Genomic DNA, 27,282 nt, shown 5'->3' with positions numbered 1-27,282 from the left:
AAGATGGCGGCAGTAACTTCGATATCCAGAGCTGCCATGCGCGACAGCCTGTACCATCGGATTTGGGGCTTCGGGGCGGAGGTGGAACGAACCATCGCAGCGGCCGGGAGCCATGTTGGAGCGGCGGGAGGCGGCAGCAGCGTCGGGGATGCTGTGGTGGGGGCGGCAAAAGCCGGGGCCGCTCCCCAAAGGGACTCTGGCCGCGGAGTAGATGGTGCCCAGAGGGTGGCGGCGGCGCGGAGCGACAGGCCTAGAGGCGGGGGACCAGGGCGGCGGCAGGGCCCCGGGTGGGGGCCCGAGCAGCGAGGCGGGCCCAAGGCCTGGACCCAGGCGGAGGACAGTGGAGGCCGTGTGGGGAAGTAGGGGGTGATGGCGAGGCGGCAGCCGTGGTGGGGTCTCAGGGGGCCGACCACCCCGCTACTCCTGCTCCTTCTCCTCCTCTCTTTGTTCCCTCCTAGCCGGGAGGAGCTGGGGGTCGGCGGGGGCCAAGGTTGGGACCCGGGGGTAGCTGCTGCTACGGGGCCAGGGGCGCGGATCGGCGGCGGAGCCTTAGCTCTTTGTCCCGAGTCGCCCAGGGTCCGAGAGGATGGAAAGCCTGACCTGGGAGTCAGGGAACCTGTCTTCGTGGGGCTCCGAGGGGGAAGGCAAAGCGACCAAAGCGGTCGAGGGCCCCCTGAGCAGCCGGGGTTGGGAGCGGAATATGGAGTCAAGACATTTGGCAGCCGCGGGCAGGAGACAGGACAAGGACCAGGGTCTCTGTTATGCTGGCGTCCAGAGGTCTCCTCTTGCGGGCGGACAGGGCCGTTGCAAAGAGATAGTCTGTCGCCAGAACGCCTTTCCCCAGGGGTCCCGGGCCCAGAGAACAGCTCTCCCTTCCCTTCGGACCTTCGGATTCGGCCCCGTGGTTCCCAGCCAGTGTTCTCCCAGAGGAATACTGGGACAGGCGCCCCCCAAAAAGTGGGAACCACGCACTGCTGCGGGGAATTGTGGGCGCCGGGGCGCAGGGGTCAGAGCGAGAGAACCGGGACATCCCAAGCGAGGAGGACAGGGCCCCGGCCGGACCGCCCTCCCGGGGCCGTGGGATCCGGCCCCGGGCTGGATTCAGCACCTCGCAAGGAGAGGACAGCTTCCGCATCTGTTTCAGCACTGCGAGAGTCCCGGACAGCTCCCGAGCCAACGCCCGAGCGCATGCGCTCCCGCGTCCTCTTCCGCCGCCGCTTCCTCCCTCAGCTCCCGAGGCCGCGCCCCGCTGGGGGCCCGACCGAGCATGTAGCCTGGAGAATACCCCCAGCGAGCCGGGCCCGCCCCCGTCGCGCCGCGAACCGCCACCCACAGTTTCCGCAGTACAACTACCAGGCACTGGTGCCCGAGAATGAGGCGGCGGGGACCGCGGTGCTACGTGTAGTGGCGCAGGATCCGGACATCGGCGAGGCCGGACGCCTAGTGTACTCGCTGGCTGCGCTCATGAACAGCCGCTCTCTGGAACTGTTCAGCATCGATCCGCAGAGCGGCCTTATTCGCACAGAGGCTGCTCTGGACCGCGAGAGCATGGATCGCCACTACCTGCGCGTGACGGCGCAGGATCATGGCTCGCCGCGCCTCTCGGCCACCACCATGGTGGCCGTGACAGTGGCCGACCGCAACGACCACGCGCCGGTATTTGAGCAGGCGCAATACCGGGAGACGCTTCGCGAGAACGTGGAGGAGGGCTACCCCATCCTGCAGTTGCGTGCCACAGACGGTGACGCGCCCCCCAACGCCAACCTGCGTTACCGCTTTGTGGGGCCGCCAGCTGAGCGCGCCGCCGCCTCTGCCGCCTTCGAAATTGATCCGCGCTCAGGGCTCATCAGCACCAGCGGTCGCGTGGACCGCGAGCACATGGAAAGTTACGAGCTGGTGGTGGAGGCCAGCGACCAGGGACAAGAGCCCGGGCCGCGCTCTGCCACTGTACGTGTGCACATAACCGTGCTGGACGAGAACGACAATGCGCCCCAGTTTAGCGAGAAACGCTACGTGGCGCAGGTGCGCGAGGATGTGCGCCCCCATACGGTGGTGCTACGCGTCTCGGCTACCGACAGGGACAAGGACGCCAACGGACTGGTGCACTACAACATCATCAGTGGCAACAGCCGCGGCCACTTTGCCATCGACAGCCTCACGGGCGAGATCCAGGTGGTGGCACCTCTGGACTTTGAGGCAGAGCGAGAGTATGCCTTGCGCATCCGGGCTCAGGATGCAGGCCGCCCACCACTGTCCAACAACACAGGCCTGGCCAGCATCCAGGTGGTCGACGTCAATGACCATACTCCTATCTTTGTCAGCACGCCCTTCCAGGTCTCAGTCCTGGAAAACGCGCCCCTGGGCCACTCAGTCATCCACATTCAGGCAGTGGATGCAGACCATGGAGAGAATGCCAGATTGGAGTATTCCCTAACTGGTGTGGCATCTGATACACCCTTTGTGATAAACAGTGCCACTGGCTGGGTCTCTGTGAGTGGTCCCCTGGACCGTGAGTCTGTGGAGCATTACTTCTTTGGTGTGGAGGCCCGAGACCATGGCTCACCCCCACTCTCAGCTTCAGCCAGCGTCACAGTGACTGTGCTGGATGTTAATGACAATCGCCCTGAGTTCACTATGAAGGAGTACCACCTACGACTGAATGAGGATGCGACCGTGGGCACCAGTGTGGTGAGTGTGACTGCTGTAGATCGTGATGCCAACAGTGCCATCAGCTACCAGATCACAGGAGGCAACACTCGGAATCGCTTTGCCATCAGCTCCCAGGGGGGTGTAGGTCTGGTGACACTGGCTCTGCCACTGGACTACAAGCAGGAACGCTACTTCAAGTTGGTGCTAACTGCATCTGACCGTGCCCTTCATGATCACTGCTATGTGCACATCAACATTACAGATGCCAACACTCACCGGCCTGTCTTTCAAAGTGCCCACTACTCAGTGAGTGTGAATGAGGATCGGCCAGTGGGTAGCACCGTGGTGGTCATCAGTGCCTCTGACGATGACGTGGGTGAGAATGCTCGTATCACTTATCTCCTGGAGGACAACCTGCCCCAGTTCCGCATTGATGCAGACTCAGGGGCCATTACACTGCAGGCCTCACTGGACTATGAGGACCAGATGACCTACACACTGGCTATTACAGCTCGGGACAATGGCATCCCACAGAAGGCAGACACTACTTATGTGGAGGTGATGGTCAATGATGTGAATGATAACCCTCCACAGTTTGTGGCCTCCCACTACAGAGGGCTGGTTTCTGAGGATGCCCCACCTTTCACCAGTATCCTGCAGATCTCAGCCACTGACCGGGATGCTCATGCCAATGGCCGGGTCCAGTACACTTTCCAGAATGGGGAAGATGGGGATGGAGATTTTACCATTGAGCCCACCTCTGGCATTGTCCGCACAGTGAGGCGGCTAGATCGGGAGGCGGTACCAGTGTATGAACTGACTGCTTACGCAGTGGACCGAGGTGTGCCCCCTCTTCGGACTCCAGTCAGCATCCAGGTGACGGTGCAGGATGTTAATGACAATGCACCGGTCTTCCCAGCTGAGGAGTTTGAGGTGCGAGTGAAGGAGAACAGCATTGTGGGCTCGGTGGTAGCCCAGATCACTGCAGTGGACCCTGATGAAGGCCCCAATGCTCATATAATGTACCAGATTGTGGAGGGGAACATCCCTGAGCTGTTCCAAATGGATATCTTCTCTGGAGAGTTGACAGCACTCATTGACCTGGACTATGAAGCTCGCCAGGAATATGTGATTGTTGTGCAGGCCACATCAGCCCCTCTGGTCAGTCGGGCCACTGTGCACGTCCGCCTGGTTGATCAGAATGACAACAGCCCTGTGCTCAACAACTTCCAGATCCTCTTCAACAACTATGTATCCAACCGCTCAGACACTTTTCCCTCAGGCATCATTGGGCGCATCCCTGCTTACGATCCTGATGTCTCTGACCACCTCTTCTACTCCTTTGAGCGGGGCAATGAGCTGCAGCTGCTGGTGGTCAATCAGACCAGCGGGGAGCTTCGACTCAGCCGCAAGCTAGACAACAACCGCCCACTGGTGGCCTCCATGTTGGTGACTGTCACAGGTGAGGGGCGAGGGTTAATCAAGTGAGCCAGTGACCTCAGCCTGTCAGGTCCTCAGGGGCCCCACAAGGCACTTCAAACCAACGAGGGATTTTTCAAGCCTTCCAAGAATCCCTTAAGCTCTGGGTTCCTGCACCCCACAGGATCTGCCTCACAGGTTAGGGTCATATAGTCTCTGTTTAGGGTCTTGGGCAGTCTCCACAGAACCCCAAAGATTCTAGGGCATTAGCAGACCCCATAAAGACTGTAAAGAACTGTCTGCTGACTGTAAAGAACTGTCTGCTTGTTAATCTAGGGCTAGCTCCCCTCCCCCTGAAAGGCTAGAAGTCCTGGGGTAATGCTCTGGAGGTCCCAGGAAAAGCCAGCATAGACCAGTCAGCCCACACCACATCCCTGTTCAGATGAAGGGTTACTTTGGGTCTGGTATGACCCTCAGCCCATCTGTGGAGGAGAGGGAGGCCAGTAGTTTAGTGATTGGGAACAGCAGTTTACTCTGGCAGCCTCAGGCAGAGAGCAGACCTGGCTGCTATTGAAGGGGCTGACTAAGGCCCTGCCCTTTGGGGAAATGTCCAGAGGTCCACCTGCCTCTTTTCTGCAGCCATGTCCCCAGGCCTTCACAAGCTGTTCCCTCATAGGAGAGCGCAGGCAGGAGAAGCTCTTGCAGTCCTGAATACTGGAGGCTGAAGGGGTTGGGAGAGACTTTACCAGTGCTTATTCCCCAATTCTGGAGCATGGACTCCTGGCACTGCCAATGAAGGCACATTCATCCCTCAGTTCACTGGACAACCATCGCTGTTGGCCACCCAGTGTGTACTAGGGTCTGGAGACAAGGCATATAAGCACCTCATGCTAATTTCTGGGGGTGGGCACTGAAATCGCAGGACCCAGGTCTGGGATGATGGGCAGCTTGCTGATTCAAGGATGCTGAGGAGGAGGCCAGAGTCCAAGGCCCTCCTGGAGAGAGGGAGCTTGCTGACCCAGGGTTCTGGGGGATGAGGTTGAGTGGTCACAGGGTTAGGGACCCTTCTAGTGCTGGGAAAGCAGTTGACTGACCAGAGATAGGGGATGGGTGATCCCTGACCTAGAGGGATATTTTTGGAGGGCATGTTTTGCTGGTTCTGCAATGCTGGGGGATGAGGGGAAGGAAAGTCGGTGGTCAGTGGCCTTGGTTCCTCTTTCTGTCCTGATTGGCCTGCTGACCATGATAACTTGGGGAAGGGTGGGTTACTGATCACTTAGGGACCTTCTTGTGTGCTTTTGGAGGAATGACTTGCTGACCCATGGGCACTGTTGGGGCAGAGGGGGGGTTGGTTGATCCCTGGCTCAGGCCCTTCCCTGGGTTGGAGGGAGGCAAGAGGAAGCAGCAACTTGTTGACACCTTGATGCTGAGAGAGTTGGTGATCACAAGCTTCAGACCTCCTTGTGTCCTGGCATGGTCAGCCTGCTAACACAGAGGTGCTGGGGAACTGAGCAGTCACTGGCCCCAGCCCTCTTATGTCCCAGGGAGGAGCAGCCGCTGACCCCAGACTGACCACTTCCCCCACTTCCGCCTGCAGATGGGCTACATAGTGTGACGGCACAGTGTGTGCTGCGCGTGATCATCATCACGGAGGAGTTGCTGGCCAACAGCCTGACCGTGCGCCTTGAGAACATGTGGCAGGAACGCTTCCTTTCGCCACTGCTAGGCCACTTCCTGGAAGGCGTGGCCGCAGTACTTGCCACACCCGCCGAGGACGTCTTCATCTTCAACATCCAGAACGACACAGACGTGGGGGGCACCGTGCTCAACGTGAGCTTCTCAGCGCTGGCGCCACGCGGGGCCGGGGCTGGATCTGCAGGTCCCTGGTTCAGCTCCGAGGAGCTGCAGGAGCAGCTGTACGTGCGCCGAGCCGCACTTGCCGCCCGCTCTCTCCTGGACGTGTTGCCCTTCGACGACAACGTATGCCTGCGCGAGCCCTGTGAGAACTACATGAAATGTGTGTCCGTGCTGCGCTTTGACTCCTCTGCGCCCTTCCTGGCCTCCGCCTCCACGCTCTTCAGACCCATCCAGCCCATCGCAGGCCTGCGCTGCCGCTGCCCCCCAGGCTTCACGGGAGACTTCTGTGAGACAGAGCTCGATCTCTGCTACTCCAACCCTTGCCGCAATGGCGGCGCCTGCGCGCGGCGCGAGGGCGGCTACACCTGCGTCTGCCGCCCGCGCTTCACAGGTGAGCAGGGCGCGGGGCTGGGTGAACCTGCAGTGCAAGTGAGGATTGGGCATCACTCTTCAGCCAACCGGGGTCGATTTGGGCGCCGTTAGTCCAGAAGCGGTAGAACCTGGCCCAGAGGGAGCCTAAGGCCGCGAAGAAATAGGCTTTGGTGGGGCCGAGGTAGCGAAGGAGGCGTGGCCCTGGGCAGAGGCGGGGCCCTGAGGTCCGCGGTAGTGGACAGGGCGGGACCATGGGAGGGGCGTGGTCGCAGCCAGGCGGGGAGGGAGGGTGGGGTCAGGTATAACTAGGGGCTGCCAACTCGAGGGAGCTGGACTTTTCAGAGGTCTTGGCGCTCGCCTGGAGCGCGTGGCCTTCGGAGGGGCGGGGCCCGCTGGCGCTTTGGCGGGCGCGGTCTTGACCGCCTCTGACTGCGGCTTGACCCCTAGGCGAAGACTGCGAGCTAGACACGGAGGCCGGACGCTGCGTGCCCGGCGTCTGCCGCAACGGGGGCACCTGCGCCAACGGGCCCGACGGCGGCTTTCGCTGCCAGTGCCCGGCGGGCGGCGCCTTCGAGGGTCCGCGCTGCGAAGTGGCGGCTCGCTCCTTCCCGCCCAGTTCTTTCGTCATGTTCCGCGGCCTGCGGCAGCGCTTCCACCTCACGCTGTCCCTCTCGTAGGTGCCCGCCCGCATCTGCGCGCCTGCACGCGGTCCCCATTACCTTCAAGACCCAGATTCCTGACTGCCCCACCCTGGCGTCCCATAGGACACCGCCCCCTCCCCTCCTTCTCTCACCACTTCCTCTCTCACCCTAGCCTGGGTGAGCTCCCTCAAACCTTCTTGTCACAGGGATGGTGGGTGTGAGGAGGGGTCCGGCTTGTGACGCGCCCCACCCCCCCAGGTTCGCCACAGTGCAGCCCAGTGGGCTGCTCTTCTACAACGGGCGCCTGAACGAGAAGCATGACTTCCTGGCCCTGGAGCTCGTGGCTGGGCAAGTGAGACTCACATATTCCACCGGTGGGTGCCCCCGCGGACTAGTATGGGCGCGAGTGGGTGCATGTATGAGTGAGATGGCTGAGGGGTGCGAGCCCCACGGGCACACCCGAACACACACCTCCACGCCCAACAGACAACAGTGAGGACCACTTTCCCTATGGGAAAGCCCATCTCTCCACGAAGTGTGTGCTTCTCCTACCTGTCCAAAGGCACTGTGGTCCAGCCAGTGTGGCCACCAGTGGGGAGAGTTATCTGATGCATCCAGGGTCACCCTGGGAGTAGCTGTGCCTGCATGACTGGGTGGGAGGAGGAGGGGGACTTAGCAGCTCCAGACAAGCCTCCACACACATCCACCCCACAGGTGAGTCCAACACAGTGGTCAGCCCCACAGTTCCAGGGGGCCTGAATGACGGGCAGTGGCACACAGTGCATCTGAGATACTACAACAAGGTGGGCACCACCCTTGGCATGGGAGTATGGGGGGAGCTGGGATGCCAGGTTCTGCCCTTCAGGGGTCACCCTGGGGGTCCTGTTGAGTGGTGTGCCTGGGTCTCTAGCCCCGGACAGATGCCCTGGGGGGTGCTCAGGGCCCCTCCAAGGACAAGGTGGCTGTGCTGAGCGTGGATGACTGCGACATGGCTGTGGCTCTGCAGTTTGGTGCTGAGATTGGCAACTACTCATGCGCGGCTGCTGGCACACAAACAAGCTCCAAGAAGTGAGGCCCCCAGCCCCTGATCCTCAAGCCTTCTGCCTGCCAAAGCCCACTCCAAGCCTTCCAATACTGCCTACCAAACTCCCCATCCTTCCCCAAACCACCGTATTTCCCTCTCCCCACTAGGATGCTGAAACCCCATCTCACCTTAACCTCCCTCTCTGTGTTCTGCCCAGACTGCCCACTCCCACACAGTCCCAGGCACCCACTCCCCCAAAGGTTCCACTCCCCCAAAGGTTCCACTCTCTCTAATGCCCCACAGCCCACCTGACCCCATCCCCTCCCCCAGCCACCCAAATGCCTCCCTTTTTCATCCTCATCCTCAACCCCAGCCTCTTCCACCTTTCCCCAGACCATCTGCCCATCCTAAACTCTCCTTTGCACCCCGCAACTGAAGTAAGTCTCCAGTTCCTTCCTCAGCCTGATCTTACCCTCCCTGCTCAATCACCATACCCTCTGAGTCCTACCCCCTCCATTTCCTATGCCCCCCACCAGGAGCAAACCTACCCTGGCCCCAGTCCCACCAATGACCTGGACCTCTGACCCCCAGGTCCCTGGACCTGACAGGCCCTCTGCTCCTGGGGGGTGTCCCCAACCTTCCCGAGAACTTCCCCGTGTCCCACAAGGACTTTGTTGGCTGCATGCGGGACCTGCATATTGATGGCCGTCGAGTGGACATGGCATCCTTTGTTGCAAACAACGGCACCATGGCAGGTAGGCCATGTCCTCATCATAGGGAAAGGGTGGAAAGCTATGTGGATTAACTCAAAATCTGACCTCCTCCTTGTCTCCTTTCCTGGCAAGCAGAACGCTGTAGCCTAGCCTTTAGGACCTGAGTCCTACCAATTCTACCCCCCGAGAGAACATGGGGCTAAGATCATGGCCACTTTCAGCCCCCCGGACCTCTGTGTTTTGCGCCCCCCACCACCTTGTGTTCTTACCTCCTCTATGTACCTTCCTCTCCCAGGCTGCCAGGCCAAGCTGCACTTTTGTGACTCAGGCCCCTGCAAGAACAGCGGCTTCTGCTCAGAGCGCTGGGGTGGCTTCAGCTGTGACTGCCCTGTGGGCTTCGGAGGCAAAGACTGTCGGCTCAGTGAGTGGGCAGCCTGGGGCAGGAGGAGCCTGCAGGGTAAATTCTGTTCTTGAGGTGAGGCCTGTGACCCTTCTCCTTTTATCCCACCAGCTATGGCCCATCCCCACCATTTCCGTGGCAACGGCACACTGAGCTGGGACTTTGGAAATGACATGGCTGTATCTGTGCCGTGGTACCTGGGGCTGGCATTTCGGACACGGGCGAAGCAGGGGGTCCTGATGCAAGTCCAGGCTGGGCCACATAGCACACTCCTCTGTCAGGTGTGTCTGTCCTCCTGACCCCTCCCTAGACCCTCAGCTCTCAATCTCTAATGCACCAGCAGCATTCCTGTGGTTTCAGGCCTGGTCACACAGCATACTTCTCTGCCAGATGTACTGACTATACTTGACCCTGCTCTGGACCCAGGCCCTTGACCCTCTTCCCCACTATCATATCCTCTGCAGGTGCAGCATACCAGCATAGCTCTCTTGTGCCACCTGCACTAATCCATGACCCCTCGTCCTGACCTCTGCCCCCTAACTTCACTCTCTGCTGCATAGTGTCCCTGGGCACAGTGCCCTATGTGCCAAATATAGCCTTGTCCCTGCTGTACTGACCTCTGGTATTCTTGACCTCTGAGCCCTCAGATCTCACCTCCTGATACTCCTAGCCCCAGCCAAACTTGGGGCTCTGACCCCAGGGCTGTGCCTCTCTACCCACAGCTGGATCGGGGGTTGCTGTCTGTGACAGTGACCAGGGGCTCGGGCCGCGCTGCCCACCTCCTCCTGGACCAGGTGACTGTCAGTGATGGCCGATGGCATGATCTGCGGCTGGAGTTGCAGGAGGAGCCAGGTGGCCGGCGGGGCCACCATGTCCTCATGGTCTCATTGGACTTTAGCCTCTTCCAGGTCTGACCTCTAACCCTGGGGTGGTCCATTCTCAGCCTCCGACTAGACCCACCTCATTTGACCCCACCTCTAGTCCTCTCACTTCCCTCCACTGCACATAGTCTGATATTCTCCCCCGAGTCCCCCTCCTCATGTCCTCGCTCTGAGCCCACTCTGCTACACCCTCCTCATGTCAGGGAGGCTACGCAGATTTCTGGCCTACTCTTGGGGTACCTCTGCAGCTAGCACTTTGCCAAACTTCTGGAAACCTTTTCTGGTCTCCTGATCTTCCCAGCTCAAAGTCATGGAATTTTAGGGTCTGTTCAGGGTCCAGGAGAGAAGGGCCAGTCTGAGCCCAGCTCTGGACTGAAAACTTCCTGTCACCCGTCCCCCATGCTCCAGCAGGTCCTCCATACTCGGGAGCATTTCATTTCCAGACCAGTCCTCTGGGCCAGAGGGACAGAGCATGGTGGTGCAGGATAAGGCCTAGGATAAAGCCAAAACTGACACTGGGGTAGGGCAGGGGCCCATCAGGTCCCCCCCACACCCCTAGTGCTGACTGTCCTCTTCCTCCAGGACACCTTGGCGGTGGGGAGTGAGCTGCAGGGCCTGAAGGTAAAGCGACTCCACGTGGGAGGCCTGCCTCCCAGCAGTGAAGAGGAGGCTTCTAAGGGTCTGGTTGGCTGTATTCAGGTGAGCATCAGCATGCGAACATGATATGGGGCAGTAGGGTGAGTGGTCAGAGATCAGAGGTGCCTTGGGACCTGAAATGCTGCATTCACATGGGGGTTGGCATAGGGGTAGTGGTGACCCAGAGCCATCAGAGACAGATCAAGCCTCTCTGTGCTGTTGGAGGTGAGAGTCTAGCTTAGATTATCAAGGGTCATTAGAGGCCTGTGTCAGGGACACATGATTAGGGGTCCCACGGGGCCACAGAACTGGGACCATTGGGTCAGGGTCTAGGGTTTGTAGGGAGATTGCATGTCAGGGGTCATCAGAGCAGGTGGCTGGCTCTGCTGGGCTTGGGGCTGAGGTGCTTTGGCATGGGTCTCACCCCTTGCTGGCTGTGTCCGTAGGGAGTATGGCTTGGTTCCACGCCTTCGGGCTCCCCAGCCCTGCTTCCCCCAAGCCACCGAGTGAACGTGGAACCTGGCTGTGTCGTGACCAACGCCTGTGCATCTGGGCCCTGCCCACCCCATGCTGACTGCCGAGACCTCTGGCAGACCTTTTCCTGTACCTGCTGGCCAGGTGGGGCCTGGGTGGGGGCAGGGTGATTTGGGGCTCGTGGTGAAGATTGGGGGACCTGGAGAGCCTGGAGGAGGCAGGGACTGAGAAGGACAGGTGCCTGCTTCCTCCCATGCTCTGTGGCCAGTGTCCTGAGCTCCCTGACCCAACCTGCAGGTTACTATGGCCCGGGCTGTGTGGACGCCTGCCTCTTGAACCCCTGTCAGAATCAGGGGTCATGCCGGCACCTCCCTGGGGCCCCCCATGGCTATACCTGCGACTGTGTAGGTGGCTATTTTGGGCACCACTGTGAGCACAGGTAAGGGGCTGGGGGCTGAGATGATGGAAAGAGCTGGTGGGAGTTAGGGAGGGTCACTGAGATGTGGTGGAGGCGTCTCACGTGGCTGTCCACCCCAGGATGGACCAACAGTGCCCACGGGGCTGGTGGGGGAGCCCAACGTGTGGCCCCTGCAACTGCGACGTTCATAAGGGCTTTGACCCCAACTGCAACAAGACAAGTGGGCAGTGTCACTGCAAGGTGCGCCTGTCCCCTGTCCCCTGACCTTTTAACTCTTCTGTAGACATGTTTTGTGATTCTTATCCAGCTTGCTGACCTCTGCCACCTGATTCAGCCCCTGACCTCTTACCCCTATGCCGTGACCTAACTGCCATCTCTTGTCCTTGACATCTAACCCCTCTCTTATGTTTCATTTGAGGCCAGTCTTCCTTCTGGCCTGTGAGCACTGTTCTCCTGACCCTTTGCCCTTGATTCCACTCATTCCCCAAGCCCTGACCTGAGACCCCTACCTTAAGCCCTGACTTCTGACCTCAGGCCCCTGACCCATTCTCAAACAGGAATTCCATTACCGACCGCGGGGCAGCGACTCATGCCTCCCATGTGACTGCTACCCTGTGGGCTCCACCTCACGTTCATGCGCCCCCCACAGCGGGCAGTGCCCCTGTCGCCCAGGAGCCCTTGGCCGCCAGTGCAACAGCTGTGACAGTCCTTTTGCAGAGGTGACAGCCAGCGGCTGCCGGGGTGAGCAGGCTCCACCCAGCTCCACATACAGAGGGCTGGCTCTGGCACGCTGTCACCAAGTCCCATGGCATGCTTGGCTTCTTGGGTAGGGGCTCCGGGAGGCTTCTCTGAGGGAGACCACTTACACCCAGGCACTCCCACATTTGCCCCAAGTATTTTGAGGACCTGTCACAGAATCTGATGGGCCAGCTCCCATGAGGCCAGCAGCAGAGTGGTAGGCAGTGGGCCTGGGGTAGGTGGGGGGCAGTGGATGTAGCTGTCCCTTGCTCCAGCCCCTGACTGCCTGGCTCAGTGCCTCCTTCCTCCCTAGTGCTCTATGACGCCTGCCCCAAGTCCCTGAGATCTGGTGTGTGGTGGCCTCAGACCAAGTTTGGTGTCTTGGCCTCAGTGCCCTGTCCTCGGGGGGCTCTGGGTGAGTACCTGGGGGACAGGCAAATAGCTGAGGGTCGGGGAAGGCCTGACCTCTGGCTTGCCGGAGCCACCTCTTTTCCTGAGTTGGTGGGCCTTGTTCCTACAAAGAGGTGGGAGTGGGGTAGGAGTCGATGTGGGCCCCTCCCTACCTCTTAGGGGCTCTGGGTTCCTCCCCACATCCTCACTGAGCCTCCATCTGTTTCTCTTGGCTTCTGGGCAGGATTGCGGGGTGCAGGTAAGGGGTACGTGTTTGCTCAGGTGCGCTGCCCCCTCCCACTGCCAGAGCTTTTGCAGATCCCTCTTGCTGTCTGAAGTCCCTGCAGACCCCTCCCCACTGCCTGAGGTCTCTAAAAGCTACTCCCAGCTTCTTGAAGCCCCTGGAGGCCCCTTCCGACTGTCTGAGGACCCTGGGGGCCCTTCTCTGATGCCTAAAGTCCTCAGAGACCACTCCCCACTGCCTGAGGACACCCCCTCCCCACACACACACTTCCTAAGGTCCTTGTAGACCCCTTCTCAGTTCCTGAGGTTCCTGCAGGCCTCTCCCTACTACCTGAGGTCCTGAAAGACCCCTGCCCTCTGTTTGAGGACCCCACAGACTCCTCTCTGTTGCCTGAGGTCCTCACAGAACCCTTCCCGCTGCTTGAGGTCTCTGCAGTGGCTGAACAGAGACTGTCTGCGTGTGCATGCTCTTGTGCGTCTTTCTGTGCCTGTGCACGCGTCTGTGTCTGTCTTTTGGGGAGGGGGTTCTGTGTTTAAGTCAGGGGGCCTCTTGCTGGTGGCTACAAGCTCTCTTAAGGCCCAGGTCAATTCTCATTCAACTCTAATTCCAATCTCACAGATAAGGGAGAGATGGCAGCAAAGTCACCACTGGGGCAGTTAAAATTTGTGTGAGAACTTTCACCCCCACTTCATTTTGGTCACAAAATTCTCCTGGGGGTGCACTGTGTATCTGTGTGTTTGTCCTGGGCCACACATCTACTCGTGTGCAGGTGTGAGCATTGGTTTTTGTGTTCTTGCCCTGGGCCACATGTCTGTGAAGCTGTCCTGGCCTGTGTGTGTGTGTCTGGGTGCACATGCACACACACAGTCCTGCCCTTGTGTTCTTCTTTATGTCATGGTGGTTCGAAATGGTCCACAGACCCCTCAGGAATTGACTGACAAGCGCCTGGGGCCCATCTGGGCTGGGGGCTGGGGCTTTTCTATCCAGGGGTCCAGCCGTGGATGCCTACTACCTGGTCTCTGCTTCAGAGCTCCCCCTGGGGTAGGGGAGGGTGCTGTGGTCACCTCCTCAATGAAGGTGTCCAGGCCCCAGGCCTGACAAGGGGTCAACTGCCTTCAGGAGCTGCCGTGCGGCTATGCGACGAGGACCAGGGTTGGCTGGAGCCTGACCTCTTCAACTGTACCTCCCCTGCCTTTCGAGAACTCAATCTGCTGGTGAGACTGCCCAGACTTTGCCCTGCACTCGAGACCAGCCCTGGCTCTGGCCCTGGCCTCAGTCTCCCTAGGCCTGTGCTGGGCCCCAGACATCATGCCCCAGCCCTTGACCTCCTGGGCTTTTCCCAGTTGCCCTTTAATCCAAACTCTTCTTCTTGTGAGGCTTTTGAGAAAGGCCTAAGTGACCACAGAGCGACCATCCCCATCTTTGTCCTGGCAGCTGGATGGCCTAGAGCTGAACAAGACAGTCCTGGATACAGTGGAGGCTAAGAAGCTGGCTCAGAGGCTACGGGAGGTGACTGGCCACACTGACCACTACTTCAGCCAAGATGTCCGAGTCACTGCCCGCCTGCTGGCCCACCTGTTGGCCTTTGAGAGTCACCAGCAGGGCTTCGGGCTGACAGCCACACAAGACGCCCACTTCAATGAGGTGGGGTTACACCTTGGGCTCCCGATCCCCTGGCCCTGACCCCCGCCCCTCTGCTCAGGCCCCTCCCGACCCCGGGGAAGTGAAGGCCCTGGATTCTCTCTCTCTCCCCTTGTCCCCTCCAGAGCCATACCCTACTGGGACCTCTCTGAGCACCTGACCAAACCCCTCAGGCATGCCCTGTCCCCTCACACATCCTCACCTGGCTGGGCCCACTTTCACCTCCCTCCTCCCAGAATCTGCTGTGGGCTGGCTCTGCACTGCTTGCTCCAGAGACTGGGGACTTGTGGGCAGCGCTGGGGCAGCGGGCCCCTGGGGGTTCCCCAGGCAGCGCCGGGCTGGTGCAGCACCTGGAGGAGTACGCGGCCACGCTCGCGAAGAATATGGAACTCACGTACCTGAATCCCGTGGGGCTGGTGACACCCAACATCAGTATGTGGAGGGTAGGGTGGGGCGGGGCAGGGGGCCGTGAAAGGGCAAGGACCTGGAGGTCTGAGGGGCTGGGGGCTATTGATGTCAACATTTAGTGGCAGGAGGCTGTGCTGCCACCTTCAGCGCTTTGCAGGGCCAGGCTCTGCGCTGGTAGCAAGGAGGCTATGGGTTGTGGAACTTGGGTACAGGATGGGAGGAGGAGGGAGTGGGACCCTCAGCACAGGGAGGAGATCCTTGATGGGTCTCACCCCTCTTCCTCCCGGGCAGTGCTCAGCATTGACCGCATGGAGCACCCCAGTCCCAGCCGGGGGACCCGTCGCTACCCTCGTTACCACAGCAACCTTTTCCGGGGCCAGGATGCCTGGGATCCTCACACACACGTGCTGCTCCCTTCCCAGGCACCACGGCTGTCCCCACCTGAAGGTAAGAGCCCTGGGGTTACCCACGGGCCAGATCCTGGTTCCTTGCCCTCTAAGCCAGATGCCATGTCGCCCTACTGTCAATTCTCCCCTTGCCAGACCCTTCCCCTCACCGCAGGTGACCTCGCCCAGGCCTTGATAGTCAGGATCCAGTGCTGGGGTGACCCATGTGTCCTTCATGGGCTTCTGCTCTCTGCATCCACCCTGGTTCTGGACCTGCAAAGGGAAGAGGTTCCCATGCTTGATGCTGGGTTGGGTTCAGATCTGCGTTTGTGGGTGCTTGGGGTCAGGGGTCACTGACAGTAACTCCTCCCCCTCCTCTGGCAGCTCTGTCCACAAGTGGCAGCAGCATGGAGAACTCCACCACCTCGAGTGTGGCCCCCCCGCCGGCACCCCCAGAGCCCGAGCCTGAGCCTGGGATCTCCATCGTCATCCTCCTGGTTTACCGCACCTTAGGGGGGCTGCTCCCTGCCCAGTTCCAGGCCGAGCGCCGGGGTGCCAGGTATGAGTAGAGTTACTCCCAGGCTCCTCACCCTTGGGCTTCCCGCAAGCTTCTCCCCAGCCTAGCACCCCCTTTTTCGGTGGACAAATGAGCAGGTTCACAATCATACAGAGAGGCTCCTGCCCATGACTCTGGAAGCCTTGTCCATGCTGGGCTCCATGTGAATCATGTCCTGGGCAGTTGTGCAAATGAAGAGATAGACACAGAGCCACAGCTGGGGCCAGGCACATAAAGGATACAGGAGCCAGACAGACAGGCAAACTGGCTGATGGAGATAGGCAAAGACTGGCTGACTGAAGGAGGTCAGCCGGGGGTGGAAGGGAGGGCACTGAGAGGCAAAGTCTGTAGCTGCTTGGGCTTCAGACTCCAGTGTGGGCAGTGGGTCTGAAGCCTCTCAGCTGCATTTCTGCAGAACCAGGCCATGGACTCCTGGTCTTGAAGCAGCCCAACAGAGGCTAAAAGGGTTCTCAGAAACAGCATCCACTCTAGGGCATCTCAGACTCTGGGTGGGCCATGGCAAGTGACATGAAGACAGTGAGGTGGGCAGCCAGAGCCTGGGGAGATCAGCAGTGCCCAAGACCAGGTGGGCTGTCTCCTCAGGCTTCCCCAGAACCCTGTTATGAACTCCCCGGTGGTCAGTGTGGCTGTGTTCCATGGACGCAACTTCCTAAGGGGTGTCCTAGAGTCCCCGATCAGCCTGGAGTTCCGCCTGCTACAGACAGCGAATCGCAGCAAGGCCATCTGCGTGCAGTGGGACCCGCCTGGCCCGTGAGGACCTCCACTCTGGAAACCCTTGGTCCCCCGGTAGCCCCTGGGAGGCCAAGCCTGCCCCTGGGGCCCCCACCAATGCCCCTGTGCACCCAGACCCATGAGGAATGCTGCTCCCCAACTCCAGGCACCCTCGGCCCCTCCCACTGCCTCTCACAAACCCCTGCCTGGCGATGGGGCACTCCCCAGAGGGGATGGTAGGTCTGACTGCCCTGTGGCCACAGGGCGGACCAGCACGGCATGTGGACAGCACGGGATTGTGAGCTGGTGCACAGGAACGGGTCCCACGCACGGTGTCGCTGCAGCCGGACGGGCACCTTTGGGGTCCTCATGGATGCCTCTCCCCGTGAGGTGGGGCTGTGTTCAGAGTCCTGAGGAAGTGGGAGGGTCAAAGGGCAGGAGTGCCCAATACCCCAGTGACCATCCCTGTCCCCACAGCGGCTGGAGGGTGACTTGGAGCTGCTGGCTGTGTTCACCCATGTGGTCATAGCAGTGTCCGTGGCCGCGCTGCTGCTGACCGCAGCCGTCTTGCTGAGCCTGCGCAGCCTCAAGTCCAACATGCGTGGGATCCATGCCAATGTGGCTGCTGCCCTGGGAGTGGCAGAGCTCCTCTTCCTGCTGGGGATCCACAGGACCCAAAACCAGGTGCAGGGTCAGGGCCAGGGGACCTGTGTCCTGATGACCTCACCTGGCCCAGGAAGGCCTGGGGCCAGAGTTCAGGGTCAGAGGTGCTCAGGTTGGGGCCAGGGTTTGGGGCAGGATCCTGGGGTAAGGTGCAGTGGTTTAGGGGTCAGAGGTGGGGCGTGGCAGGAAAGGTCCTGACGCCCCCCAACCCTGCCTTCAGCTGCTGTGCACCGCGGTTGCCATCCTCCTGCACTACTTCTTCCTCAGCACCTTCGCGTGGCTCCTCGTGCAGGGGCTGCACCTCTACCGCATGCAGGTCGAGCCGCGCAACGTGGACCGCGGCGCCATGCGCTTCTACCACGCCCTGGGCTGGGGCGTCCCTGCTGTGCTGCTGGGTGAGGGCCCTGCTCACTGGCCTCAACCAGGCCTGTGACCCCTGACCTCCATCCATCACATGGCCTGACCCCTGCCCCTGCCCCCAATCCTGATCATGACCCCAACCTCAATCTCCCTTGCCATTTGCTCAGGGAGGAGGCTGCTCTGCCCCCACCCCAGCTTCTCCCCATACGTGAGAGAGTCAGCAGCTCTAGAATACATCTCCTCTGTCCTATCTCTTCTCCCCAACAGGCCTGGCTGTCGGCCTGGATCCTGAGGGCTACGGGAACCCTGACTTCTGCTGGATCTCGATCCACGAGCCCCTCATCTGGAGTTTTGCAGGCCCTGTCGTCCTTGTCATCATGGTGAGTGCCCTCCACTCAGTGCCACCTTGCACTCCCCTTGGTGGGGGGTCGCGGGAGGCGGCCCTGCAGCAGGTGTGGTGGTATCAGCTGAAGGGTGCCAGGTGGCAGTCTGCAGGCTTCCTGGGCTTAGCCTCCATTTCTGTTCCTGCCCAACTGGCATGGAGGTGGGAGGTGTGGGGTCAGAGACTCGGCTTCCTCTCCCCACATCTGTCTCTCTCTCCACCTCCATCTTTCAGTCCCTCTCTGGTTCCCTATCTCTTACTTTTTCTATGATTCTAAGCTCCTCTGTTTCTCTCTCTTTTTTTCTAATATATTTGTTTATTTGGTTGTACTGGGTTTAGTTGCAGCAGGCGGGCTCCTTAGTTGCAGCTCGCTGGCTCCTTTAGTTGTGGCACATGGGCTCCTTAGTTGCAGCTTGCAGGCTCCTTCGTTGTGGCTCTCCGACTCCTTAGTTGTGGCATGCTAACTCTTAGTTGCGGCATGCGTGTGGGATCTAGTTCCCTGATCAAGAATCGAACCCAGACCCTCTGCATTGGGAGCACAGAGTCTTAACCACTGCGCCACCAGGGAAGTCCCCCTCTTCTGTTTCTCTTTGTTTTTGATCTATGTATTTTGTGTGTGTGTGTGTGTGTGTGTGTGTGTGTGTGTGTGTGTGTGCGCGCGTATGTTTCTCACTGGTTCTGCCTCTCTCTCTGAGTCTTAGTGTCTCTCTGTCCCTGTCTCTCTCACTATCTCTGTCTCTCTCTGCCATGCCCCTGTTCCACATGTCTGGCCACGGGTCCAGATGAATGGGACGATGTTTCTCCTCGCTGCCCGAACATCCTGCTCCTCTGGACAGAGGGAGGCCAAGAAGACCTCTGCGTTGTGAGTTGGCTGGCTGGAGGAAGTGGGGGATCTTAGAATGGCAGCCCTCTCCTGGGTGGGGTTTGGGGGTTCCCAGAGCATCCCTGGTGCAGGCTGGGCTCCAGATTCTGGGTAGGGGGATGAAGTCACATCTGCCCTGGCCTGCAGTCCCTCTCTGGCACCCTTGCCTTACTCTGGCCCCACAGGTCTGTCTGTGCCCTGCTGTCTCTCCAGTATCTCCCAAGGCCTGGGTGGCTCACTTTGCCCTTTGCCCCGTGCATTTCCACCTACTTTCCATGCTTTCTCTTATGCCCCACCCACCGCTTTCAGTCTGCTTTCCCCATGTCCCCTCATGGTTCCCTGAGTACTCTCCTGGTTCTTTCTGTGACTTCCAGACTCCCCTAGTGCCCTCCTGAGACCTCCATGTTTCTGTGTGAGTTTCTTTCCCTCCATGTCCCCTGGGTGTCCTCTTTGTGACCCTGCGTGTCCTCCCATGTCTCCCGTGTGAGCCCTGCGTGACCCTCACATGTCCTGTGTCCTTTCACGTTCCCGCGGCAGGACCCTTCGCAGCTCATTTCTGCTCCTTCTACTGGTCAGTGCCTCCTGGCTCTTTGGCCTCCTGGCGGTCAACCACAGCATCCTGGCCTTCCACTACCTCCACGCTGGACTCTGTGGGCTCCAGGTAACTCTGGCACCCCTCCCTCACCCTGGACCAGATGGGGCTTCAGTAGGGTGGGGCCCAGGGCCTTGACCCCAGGCCTAGAGCTGACTCCCACCTGATGACTGACACCAGACTACTGCCGATCCTGGATTGACCTTCACCAGTGCTGAGGCTCCTGGCCGCTTGCTAGTCCACATTGACCTTCACTGACCCCGGTCACTCATGCCACTCTGACCTCTCACTGCGTCTGCTGACTTTCCCTGATTCCCTTACTGGGTCCCCCCTTGGGCTTCTCACTGCCTCACTCTAATCTGCAATGACCGATCCCACTTGCTGACCCACAGTGACTTACACCAGCCCTAGCTGACCCCCTTGTGGCCCTACTCTGACCTCTGCCTTGTTTCTGACCTCTCACTGACCTTTACTATCCCCTCAATGATCCTTGCTGACCCGCAGGGCCTGGCGGTGCTGCTGCTCTTCTGTGTCCTGAACGCAGATGCTCGGGCTGCCTGGACACCAGCCTGTCTGGGCAGGAAGGCAGCGCCCGAGGAGGCCAGGCCAACGCCTGGGACGGTGAGGGGCTCTCAGGGCCAGGGAGTCAGGGTGGGGGCCCTGGGAGGCCAGGGTTTGAGGCTTCTCCAGGCTGGCTCACACTCCTGTCCTCACCACCTCCCCAGGGCCCCGGGGCCTACAACAACACGGCCCTCTTCGAGGAGAGCGGCCTCATCCGCATCACTCTGGGCGCCTCCACCATCTCCTCAGTGAGCAGTGCCCGCTCTGGCCGGACCCAGGACCAAGACAGCCAGCGGGGCCGCAGCTACCTCAGGTGAGGGGAGGGGCCTCCTCGTGAGGGGGGCACACATCTCAGACCAGCCCCACTTTACCAGGTCCTCGGGGTGGCTCCAGCCATCTCAGCCATCTGGGCCTCTGCTGCTGCCTCTGCCCCAGATACCTCCTGCCACACACCCAGGGGTGCCTTCAGAGCCATTCCACATGCACCTGTTTACTCACGGACACACCTGTGTCCAAAGCACCCCATCCCATCCCTCTTTGATGGGGGGGCTCCCGCATTTCCAGGGACAACGTCCTGGTTCGACATGGCTCGGCTGCCGACCACACTGACCACGGCCTCCAGGCTCACGCTGGCCCCACTGACCTGGATGTGGCCATGTTCCATCGAGATGCTGGTGGAGGTGGGAGCCTGGCCCAAGGAGGAGGGAGGTAGAGGGTCTCTCCCCCATTCCTCATTCTTCTGCCCCAAATTGGGAGCAGCAGCTGACTATGCTGGGGTGAGCTCCCCTGAGGTCACGGCCCCAGGAAGCATCTACCCACCCAGGCCTGGTTCTCCTGGCAAGTCCCAGCCCTTCTGTCCCTACCCCCACTCCAAGCTCTCTCCCCAAGGCCCCAGCCCCCTTGCCATAGCCTTCCTCGAGACCCCCAAGTCCCTCACCTCCCCTGGCCACCACTGTGTCTTCCTCCTGATCTCCCAACTCCAGGTGCAGACTCTGACTCTGACAGTGACCTGTCCTTGGAGGAGGAGAGAAGTCTGTCCATCCCATCCTCAGAAAGTGAGGACAATGGCCGGACGCGGGGGCGTTTCCAGCGTCCACTCCGCCGGGCAGCCCAGAGTGAGAGGCTCCTTACACACCCCAAAGGTGATGGGGCCCTCTGACCCCATGGGCGACCAAGAGATACCCCATATTCCATTTGGTGTGACTCAGAAAGCCTGCTATCCCCTGAAGATTCCTGGGACCGACTTATTGGGAACCTGGGGTCATCACTGGTCCCCCACATACCTCTCCCCATCCAGCCTCCCAGCAGAGTTCTGCTGGCTAGAGACCCAGGAGTGGCCCAGGCAACAGAAGAACAAGGTCAGGGATGTTATAGGGTGACATGTCATCTCTCCAGCCCCTCCTCTTCCCTGAGGGCTGGGGTTCAGCCTGGTCTTCCTGACCCCTCAGCTGTCAGGCTCCCCCACCTCCAGGCTCTATCCACCTCCAGTCAAGAGTAGGGGGAGCTTATCAGTATCCCCCGCGCTGGATGATTCCATTGATCTCTGAGACGCATTCTGCTATTCCTACCTCTGCTTCATGAGAAAGACCCAGATTTCAGGAGTCATTAGGGTTAGGGGGCCACTGAGTCTGGATCACAGGGGTTGTGAGTCACTGGGGTGACTCCTATTATCTGCCCTGGCTCCACAGATGTGGATGGCAATGATCTCTTGTCCTACTGGCCAGCCCTGGGGGGATGTGAGGCTGCTCCCTGTGTTCTGCAGACCTGGGGCTCTGAAAGGCGCCTGGGACTGGACACCAGCAAGGACGCAGCCAACAACAACCAGCCGGACCTGGCCCTGACCAGTGGAGATGAAACCTCCTTGGGTCGGGCCCAGCGCCAGAGAAAAGGTATGGATCCCTGACTTTGGCCTGTGCCTCAAGGACCCTGGGGACTGCCCATGCCCTGAGCCAGGGGATTTCATCCTCCTAATCCAAATAGCCTCACAGGGATCCTGAGAGCTTCTCTCGCTCTGATATGGGCGTTTCTGTTCCTCTGAGCTGCTTCACAGTCCCAGGGGACTACCTCATCCTGACCTGAGAATTGACTGCCCTGCATACCCTGGCCTGCACCACAGAGACCCCAGAGGCCACTCCTGCCTCAACCTTGGGGATTCCTCCCCCTCCCCCAACCCCAGTCTGCTTTGCAGGGACCATAGGGGCTGCTCTGCCCCAGATCTCAGAACTTTTGCTCTAACCTGGAAGGTTTCTGCCACCTTATCCTGCTTTACAGGGGCCCCAAGGGGTTGTCCCTGTCCCAACTCAAGGGGTTTCTCCCTTCACCCCTGCATCACAGGGACCCCAGGGACTGCTCTTGCCCCAACCCTGGGGATTCCTGCCTCTTTGACCTGGCCTGCATTACCAGACCTGTGGGCTGCCCCTCCTCTGACCTTGGGGAGAGGTTTGCACCTACCCCTGCACCACGGGGACTGCCTCTGTCCTGACCCCGGGGATTACTGCCTCACTCTTACCCCTATCCTGCAGCCTCTCTGGGATTCCCAGGAACGGCCTCTGTACCCGCTCCCCAAAGGGTTTCTGCCCCCAACCCTGTGTCACAGGGATTCCAGAGGCTGCTGCATCCCTAGACCTAGGAAGTTCCTGGCCCCCATACACACACTGTCCCCCATTTGTTCCTCCCACAGGCATCCTGAAGAACCGATTGCAGTACCCGCTGGTGCCACAGACCCGGGGCGCCCCTGAATTGTCCTGGTGCCGTGCAGCCACCTTGGGCCACCGTGCTGTGCCAGCTGCCTCCTATGGTCGCATCTATGCCGGAGGGGGCACTGGCAGCCTTTCGCAGCCAGCCAGCCGCTACTCCTCCCGAGAACAACTGGACTTGCTCCTCAGGCGGCAGCTGAGCCGTGAACGACTGGAGGAGGCCCCTGCCCCTGTTTTGCGTCCCCTGAGTCGGCCAGGTTCCCAGGAACGCCTGGATGCTGTGCCAGGCCGTCTGGAGCCCAGGGATCGGGGCAGCACCCTACCACGGAGGCAGCCACCCAGGGACTACCCTGGTGCCATGGTTGGCCGCTTTGGGTCACGGGATGCGCTGGACCTAGGGGCGCCCTGCGAGTGGTTGAGCACATTGCCCCCGCCCCATGGTGCCCGGGACCTTGACCCACAGCCCCCACCTCTGCCCCTGTCTCCCCAGCGGCAACTCTCAAGGGACCCCCTCTTGCCGTCCCGGCCCCTGGACTCTCTGTCCAAGAGCTCGAACTCAGGGGAGCGGCTGGACCACGTGCCTAGCCGGCACCCCTCGCGAGAAGGCCTTGGGCCACCCCCGCAGCTGCTCAGAGTTAGGGGAGACCCAGCCAGTGGCCCTAGCCACGGCCCCTCCACAGAACAGCTGGACATTCTCTCCTCCATCCTCGCCTCCTTCAACTCCTCAGCTCTCTCCTCTGCCGTGCAGTCCTCAAGCACACCCTCGGGCCCTCACACCACTGCCACGCCTTCTGCCACAGCCTCTGCGCTTGGGCCCTCCACGCCATGCTCTGCCACATCCCACAGCATCTCGGAGCTGTCACCCGACTCAGAGTAAGCAGGGTCCGGCCACCTGCTCAGACCCCCATCAGTTTAGGGCAACCTCCCACGCACCCTGCCCTGTATTCTGCCACAGAATGGGGTGGGGTTTGGCAGAGAGCATGGGCTACCCTAGGCGCTGCGCAGCCAGGGCGCCACAGCCTGAGGGCAGAAATCTGGCAGTGAATGGGGTGATTAGCAAGAACTTGCTGGCTGTATGACTGCGGCCTGCACCTCCTGGACTAAGGAGGAGAGTGAGGTGCCTTCCAAAGGGCTTGAGCCAGTGGAGGGGGGAAGGCAGGAGCCAAGGCCTAGAAGCGGGAGGTAGCCTGGTATGTGGAAGGGGCAGGGAGGCGAGGAGGCTTTGCTTAGGGTGTAGTACGGGATAAGGAGGGGCCAGAAGTAGTGCCAGGATGTAGGTGCCTTACATGCCAGGCTGAAGAACTTACTTTGAGAGGAAATCATTCATTCACCTACGCCTTCAGTCAATGTTAAGTTCCTTCTGCCTATGGGCTCTGTGGGGTAGGACACACAGGAACTGAGTTGGGACCCGGTGCATCTAAGAGTAGGGGATGGCAGACATACCTGGGAAGCAGCTGGGTACAGGAGTCAGAGACGGAGTGGGGAGGAACCAGGAATTACCGGGTCTTGGAAGCCAAAAGCAGAGTTGAGTTTTTTTTTTGTTGTTTTTTTTTTGCGGTACGTGGGCCTCTCACTGTTGTGGCCTCTCCTGTTGTGGAGCACAGGCTCCGGACGGGCAGGCTCAGTGGCCATGGCTCATGGGCCCAGCCGCTCCACGGCATGTGGGATCTTCCCGGACCGGGGCACGAACCTGCGTCCCCTGCATCGGGAGGCAGACTCCCAACCACTGCGCCACCAGGGAAGCCCCCAGAATTGAGTTTTAAGAAGGAGGAACAGCTAGGTCAGGCTCTGTGGAGGTCTGTAGGGTGAGAGAAGACTTTCTGTAGGTGGAGGGAAGGAGACCCTGGGTTTGGGGCGGGAGACCAACAAAAAACCTGAGCAGAGATGGGGGAGAAGACAGGAAGGAGAGAGGGGCAGGAGATTTGGGGTCCTGGTGCCCAGGGCTCTGGAAGGATGCTGAAGTGGGGATGAGAGGGAGCTGTGAGCACCACCTGGATCCTCCTGCAGCCCAGCCTTAGGGTCCGACTGTTGGGGGAGGGCTGGGGTAACTGAGCAGGGGTTCAGGCTCTGGACTCACACTTGACCTCTCTGAGCTTCAGTTTCCTCATCTGCAAAGTATGTCTGTGGTAGCAAACTCTTTGAGGTGTGGAGATTTTTGAGACAAAATCTGTTAGGTGCTTAACAGAGTCTTTACATAGTAGGTGCTCACTAAGTGCTTAGAGAAAAGACATTGGTGGCCAGCCAAGGGGCCTTGCTGGTGAGTCTGGGGTCCACAATGGGTGAAGGGCTCTGAGAACCCCAGAATGGGCATAAGCACGCTAGGCACTGAGAGGCGAAGGTGATGGGGGAGGTGGCCCAGGTCCGGTTTGGTGGGGGAGTCCAGAGGCACCTGACTCTCAGCAACCACCTTCGATCTCCACATTCATCTCTGCAGAGTTCCCAGAAGTGAGGGTCACTCCTGAGGGGCAGACGTGCAGATGAGGACCAGCCGAGGGCGGTGGAGGATTTGGGCTAACAGAAGAGACTCCAGGAGTTGGGGGCTGACCCCATGGCAGCCTCCTATACCCCCGCCCCCCAGCTCTCTCTGTTGCTGCAGTGCTGACTGTCCCTGCCTGTCTGTGAGCATGTGAGCAAGTGTGTAACAGGTGCACGGAATGAGGGAGCTGAAGGGAGGACTTTTATACGTTTTGTACCTTTGTAACCAGAGAGATATGCTTATGTTATTTTTCAGCTTTTCTGTCTCCCGGGGTTCTGAGGCTGGGCTGGGAGGGGGAGGGGGACAGAGGGAAAGAGGTGCAGAGTTTCGCCCCATTTGGGTCCCTGGCAATTTAATTGTTCTTTCATCTTACTAGGGTGGATTCAGACAGGAGGGGTAAATGCTCCCCCCGCCCCATTCCCCAGTTGATCTGAATATTGTCAGGGCCCAAAGTGCAGAATTAGTCTTTGCTTTTTCTTGGATGTCCCACTGGCCAAACTTTTGGGACTGGGGGTTGGTCTTGGAAACAGGGGTCCTCTGACCTCCTCACAGGGGCTCGCTCATGCCGCCCCTCCCCGTGGATGTGTGTGTTTATTATGTGGAGTCCCTGCCACTTACTGCCTTATGACCCAGGACTGATGCTGTGGATCGCTGGTGGAGCAGCAGATGTCATGTTTACAGATCAAGGCTTCCCTTTCTCCCGTGGGGAGGGGCTCAGGCCTCTATTCAGACATTCCTGCAGAGGGTGGATGGAGGGGTCACAGCCCCTGCCCCTGCTGTGAACAAACGTGTGTGGTGCCATTTAATTCCCTGACACTGCCCCCTGCTAGAATTTATTCTGAAGGGTGGGGTAGGAGGGGGAGCAAGGGGAGCAAAAACAAGGGAATTAAAGACTCAGAATGTAGGTGCCACTGCCTCCCATGTTTACAGGAGCCTCCCTGGCCCTAGGCACCCGGGCTGCAGGAAGTGACTCTTCCATCCCTCCTTTATTCCCTTGTAAAGGGAAAAATGACTGTTAGGACCCTGTTCACAAACTCACTTTTATTACTTTGTCTGATGTCCAGAACTGGGGACTTTTAAATTTTGTTACTTTGTTTACAGGTCAAGACTTAAAACATTCAACTTTGTTTACAATTTAAAACTTTGAACTTTTACACTTTGTTTACAGTTGAGAATGTTTTTTTCCCTTCGTTTACAAGTGAAGGTAGAGAAAGTGGGAGAGGGGCTTGGAGGACCCACCTGTGAGGACCCTGAGCCTGGCCATCTTGAGGGGTTTCTAACCCCTAGCCCTAGCCCCAGGCCAAAGGTCAGCCCTGAGTCTCCTGCTGAGCAGCAGGCCTAGAAGGCCTCGAGAGTAGGCATCCTCTTCCCACTAGGAACAGCGGCCATGCAGGGTTGTGGAGGGTCCCTGCAGACACCCACCTCCTTCATGCATCCTCTTGGGGGGCAGTTTCCAAGGAGATTAAAAGTTCTACTTTACTGACTGGTGCCAAATCCCGCCAGCCAGGACCCCAGCTCTCCTTACCCAGAGTGACCCCAGCCCTTGAAGGGTTGAGGGGCCTGCTGTGGGGAGAGGGGGCTGTCCTTGCTATGTCCTAGGTTCTGTAGATGCCCCTCTCTGGGGGTCGTCCCCCTCCTCCAGCCCAGTGGCTCCTTTTCCTGTCTGTGTAAATTGTTCCGTGAAGCCGCGCTCTGTTTTGGGAATAAACTTCTATAGAAAATGGTTATTGCCTCATTCTGTTTGGGGGTGGGGGGTAGGAGGGTGGCTATGAATGATTCATGCTGGGCTGACCTTTGGGAGAAATCTGAGCACTGCTCCCTCCCCCCTCCCCAAGAATATTCGGCTATTTTTAGCTCATTTCATTGGAGATTTGGACCAGGTTTCTATCTCTTTCATCCTGAATTCTGTCCCTTCGCCTTGAGGTTGGGCCTGAAGTATGAGAACAGGTGCTGAGAGTAAGGTCTGGTCAAGGCAGCAACATGATGGCTTCCTCAGTCCGCAAGGCCTGCAGCCCTGACCTGGCATTTGCCAGGGCCTTCAAACCGACCCTAGGAACTGCCCTCGGCCGGTTGACAGCACTGACCCCCCGCCAGCCTCTCAGACTTGGAGC

At 59.5% G+C, this 27,282-nt stretch overlaps 1 protein-coding gene across 1 annotated transcript; it reads left to right on the top strand.

Annotated features, from left to right (window-relative positions):
* The first annotated feature begins 354 nt into the window (after nt 1-354).
* CELSR3 (cadherin EGF LAG seven-pass G-type receptor 3) lies at nt 355-26,978 on the top strand. Its single transcript, XM_079933451.1, has 35 exons — nt 355-4,111; nt 5,666-6,316; nt 6,745-6,970; nt 7,197-7,312; nt 7,653-7,741; nt 7,849-8,006; nt 8,554-8,717; nt 8,971-9,096; nt 9,187-9,356; nt 9,798-9,983; nt 10,539-10,655; nt 11,039-11,210; nt 11,364-11,505; nt 11,604-11,724; nt 12,042-12,225; nt 12,536-12,637; nt 13,976-14,070; nt 14,291-14,500; nt 14,734-14,929; nt 15,197-15,352; nt 15,676-15,850; nt 16,451-16,618; nt 16,843-16,969; nt 17,057-17,263; nt 17,463-17,637; nt 17,870-17,982; nt 18,767-18,846; nt 19,384-19,507; nt 19,943-20,059; nt 20,164-20,312; nt 20,564-20,679; nt 20,983-21,141; nt 21,688-21,888; nt 22,680-23,568; nt 25,130-26,978. The coding sequence occupies exons 1-35, from the start codon at nt 370-372 to the stop codon at nt 25,155-25,157; spliced, it is 9,951 nt and encodes a 3,316-aa protein (XP_079789577.1). The 5' UTR covers nt 355-369; the 3' UTR covers nt 25,158-26,978.
* Nucleotides 26,979-27,282: the final 304 nt, after the last annotated feature.

The sequence above is a fragment of the Stenella coeruleoalba genome (assembly GCF_951394435.1).
Source record: "Stenella coeruleoalba genome assembly, chromosome: 10".
Classification (NCBI taxonomy): Eukaryota; Metazoa; Chordata; class Mammalia; order Artiodactyla; family Delphinidae; genus Stenella; species Stenella coeruleoalba.
Note: the sequence above shows the minus strand (reverse complement) of the source record. Positions and strands in the feature narration are given on the sequence as shown.

Bases quoted from the DNA above. Each gene is read 5' to 3' on its own strand.
- CELSR3 (XM_079933451.1), top strand. From the start codon at position 370: ATGGCGAGGCGGCAGCCGTGGTGGGGTCTCAGGGGGCCGACCACCCCG. The intron at 9,984-10,538 runs GTCTGACCTCTA...CTCTTCCTCCAG, and splicing joins TGGACTTTAGCCTCTTCCAG to GACACCTTGGCGGTGGGGAG. The intron at 15,851-16,450 runs GTATGAGTAGAG...CTGTCTCCTCAG, and splicing joins GCCGAGCGCCGGGGTGCCAG to GCTTCCCCAGAACCCTGTTA.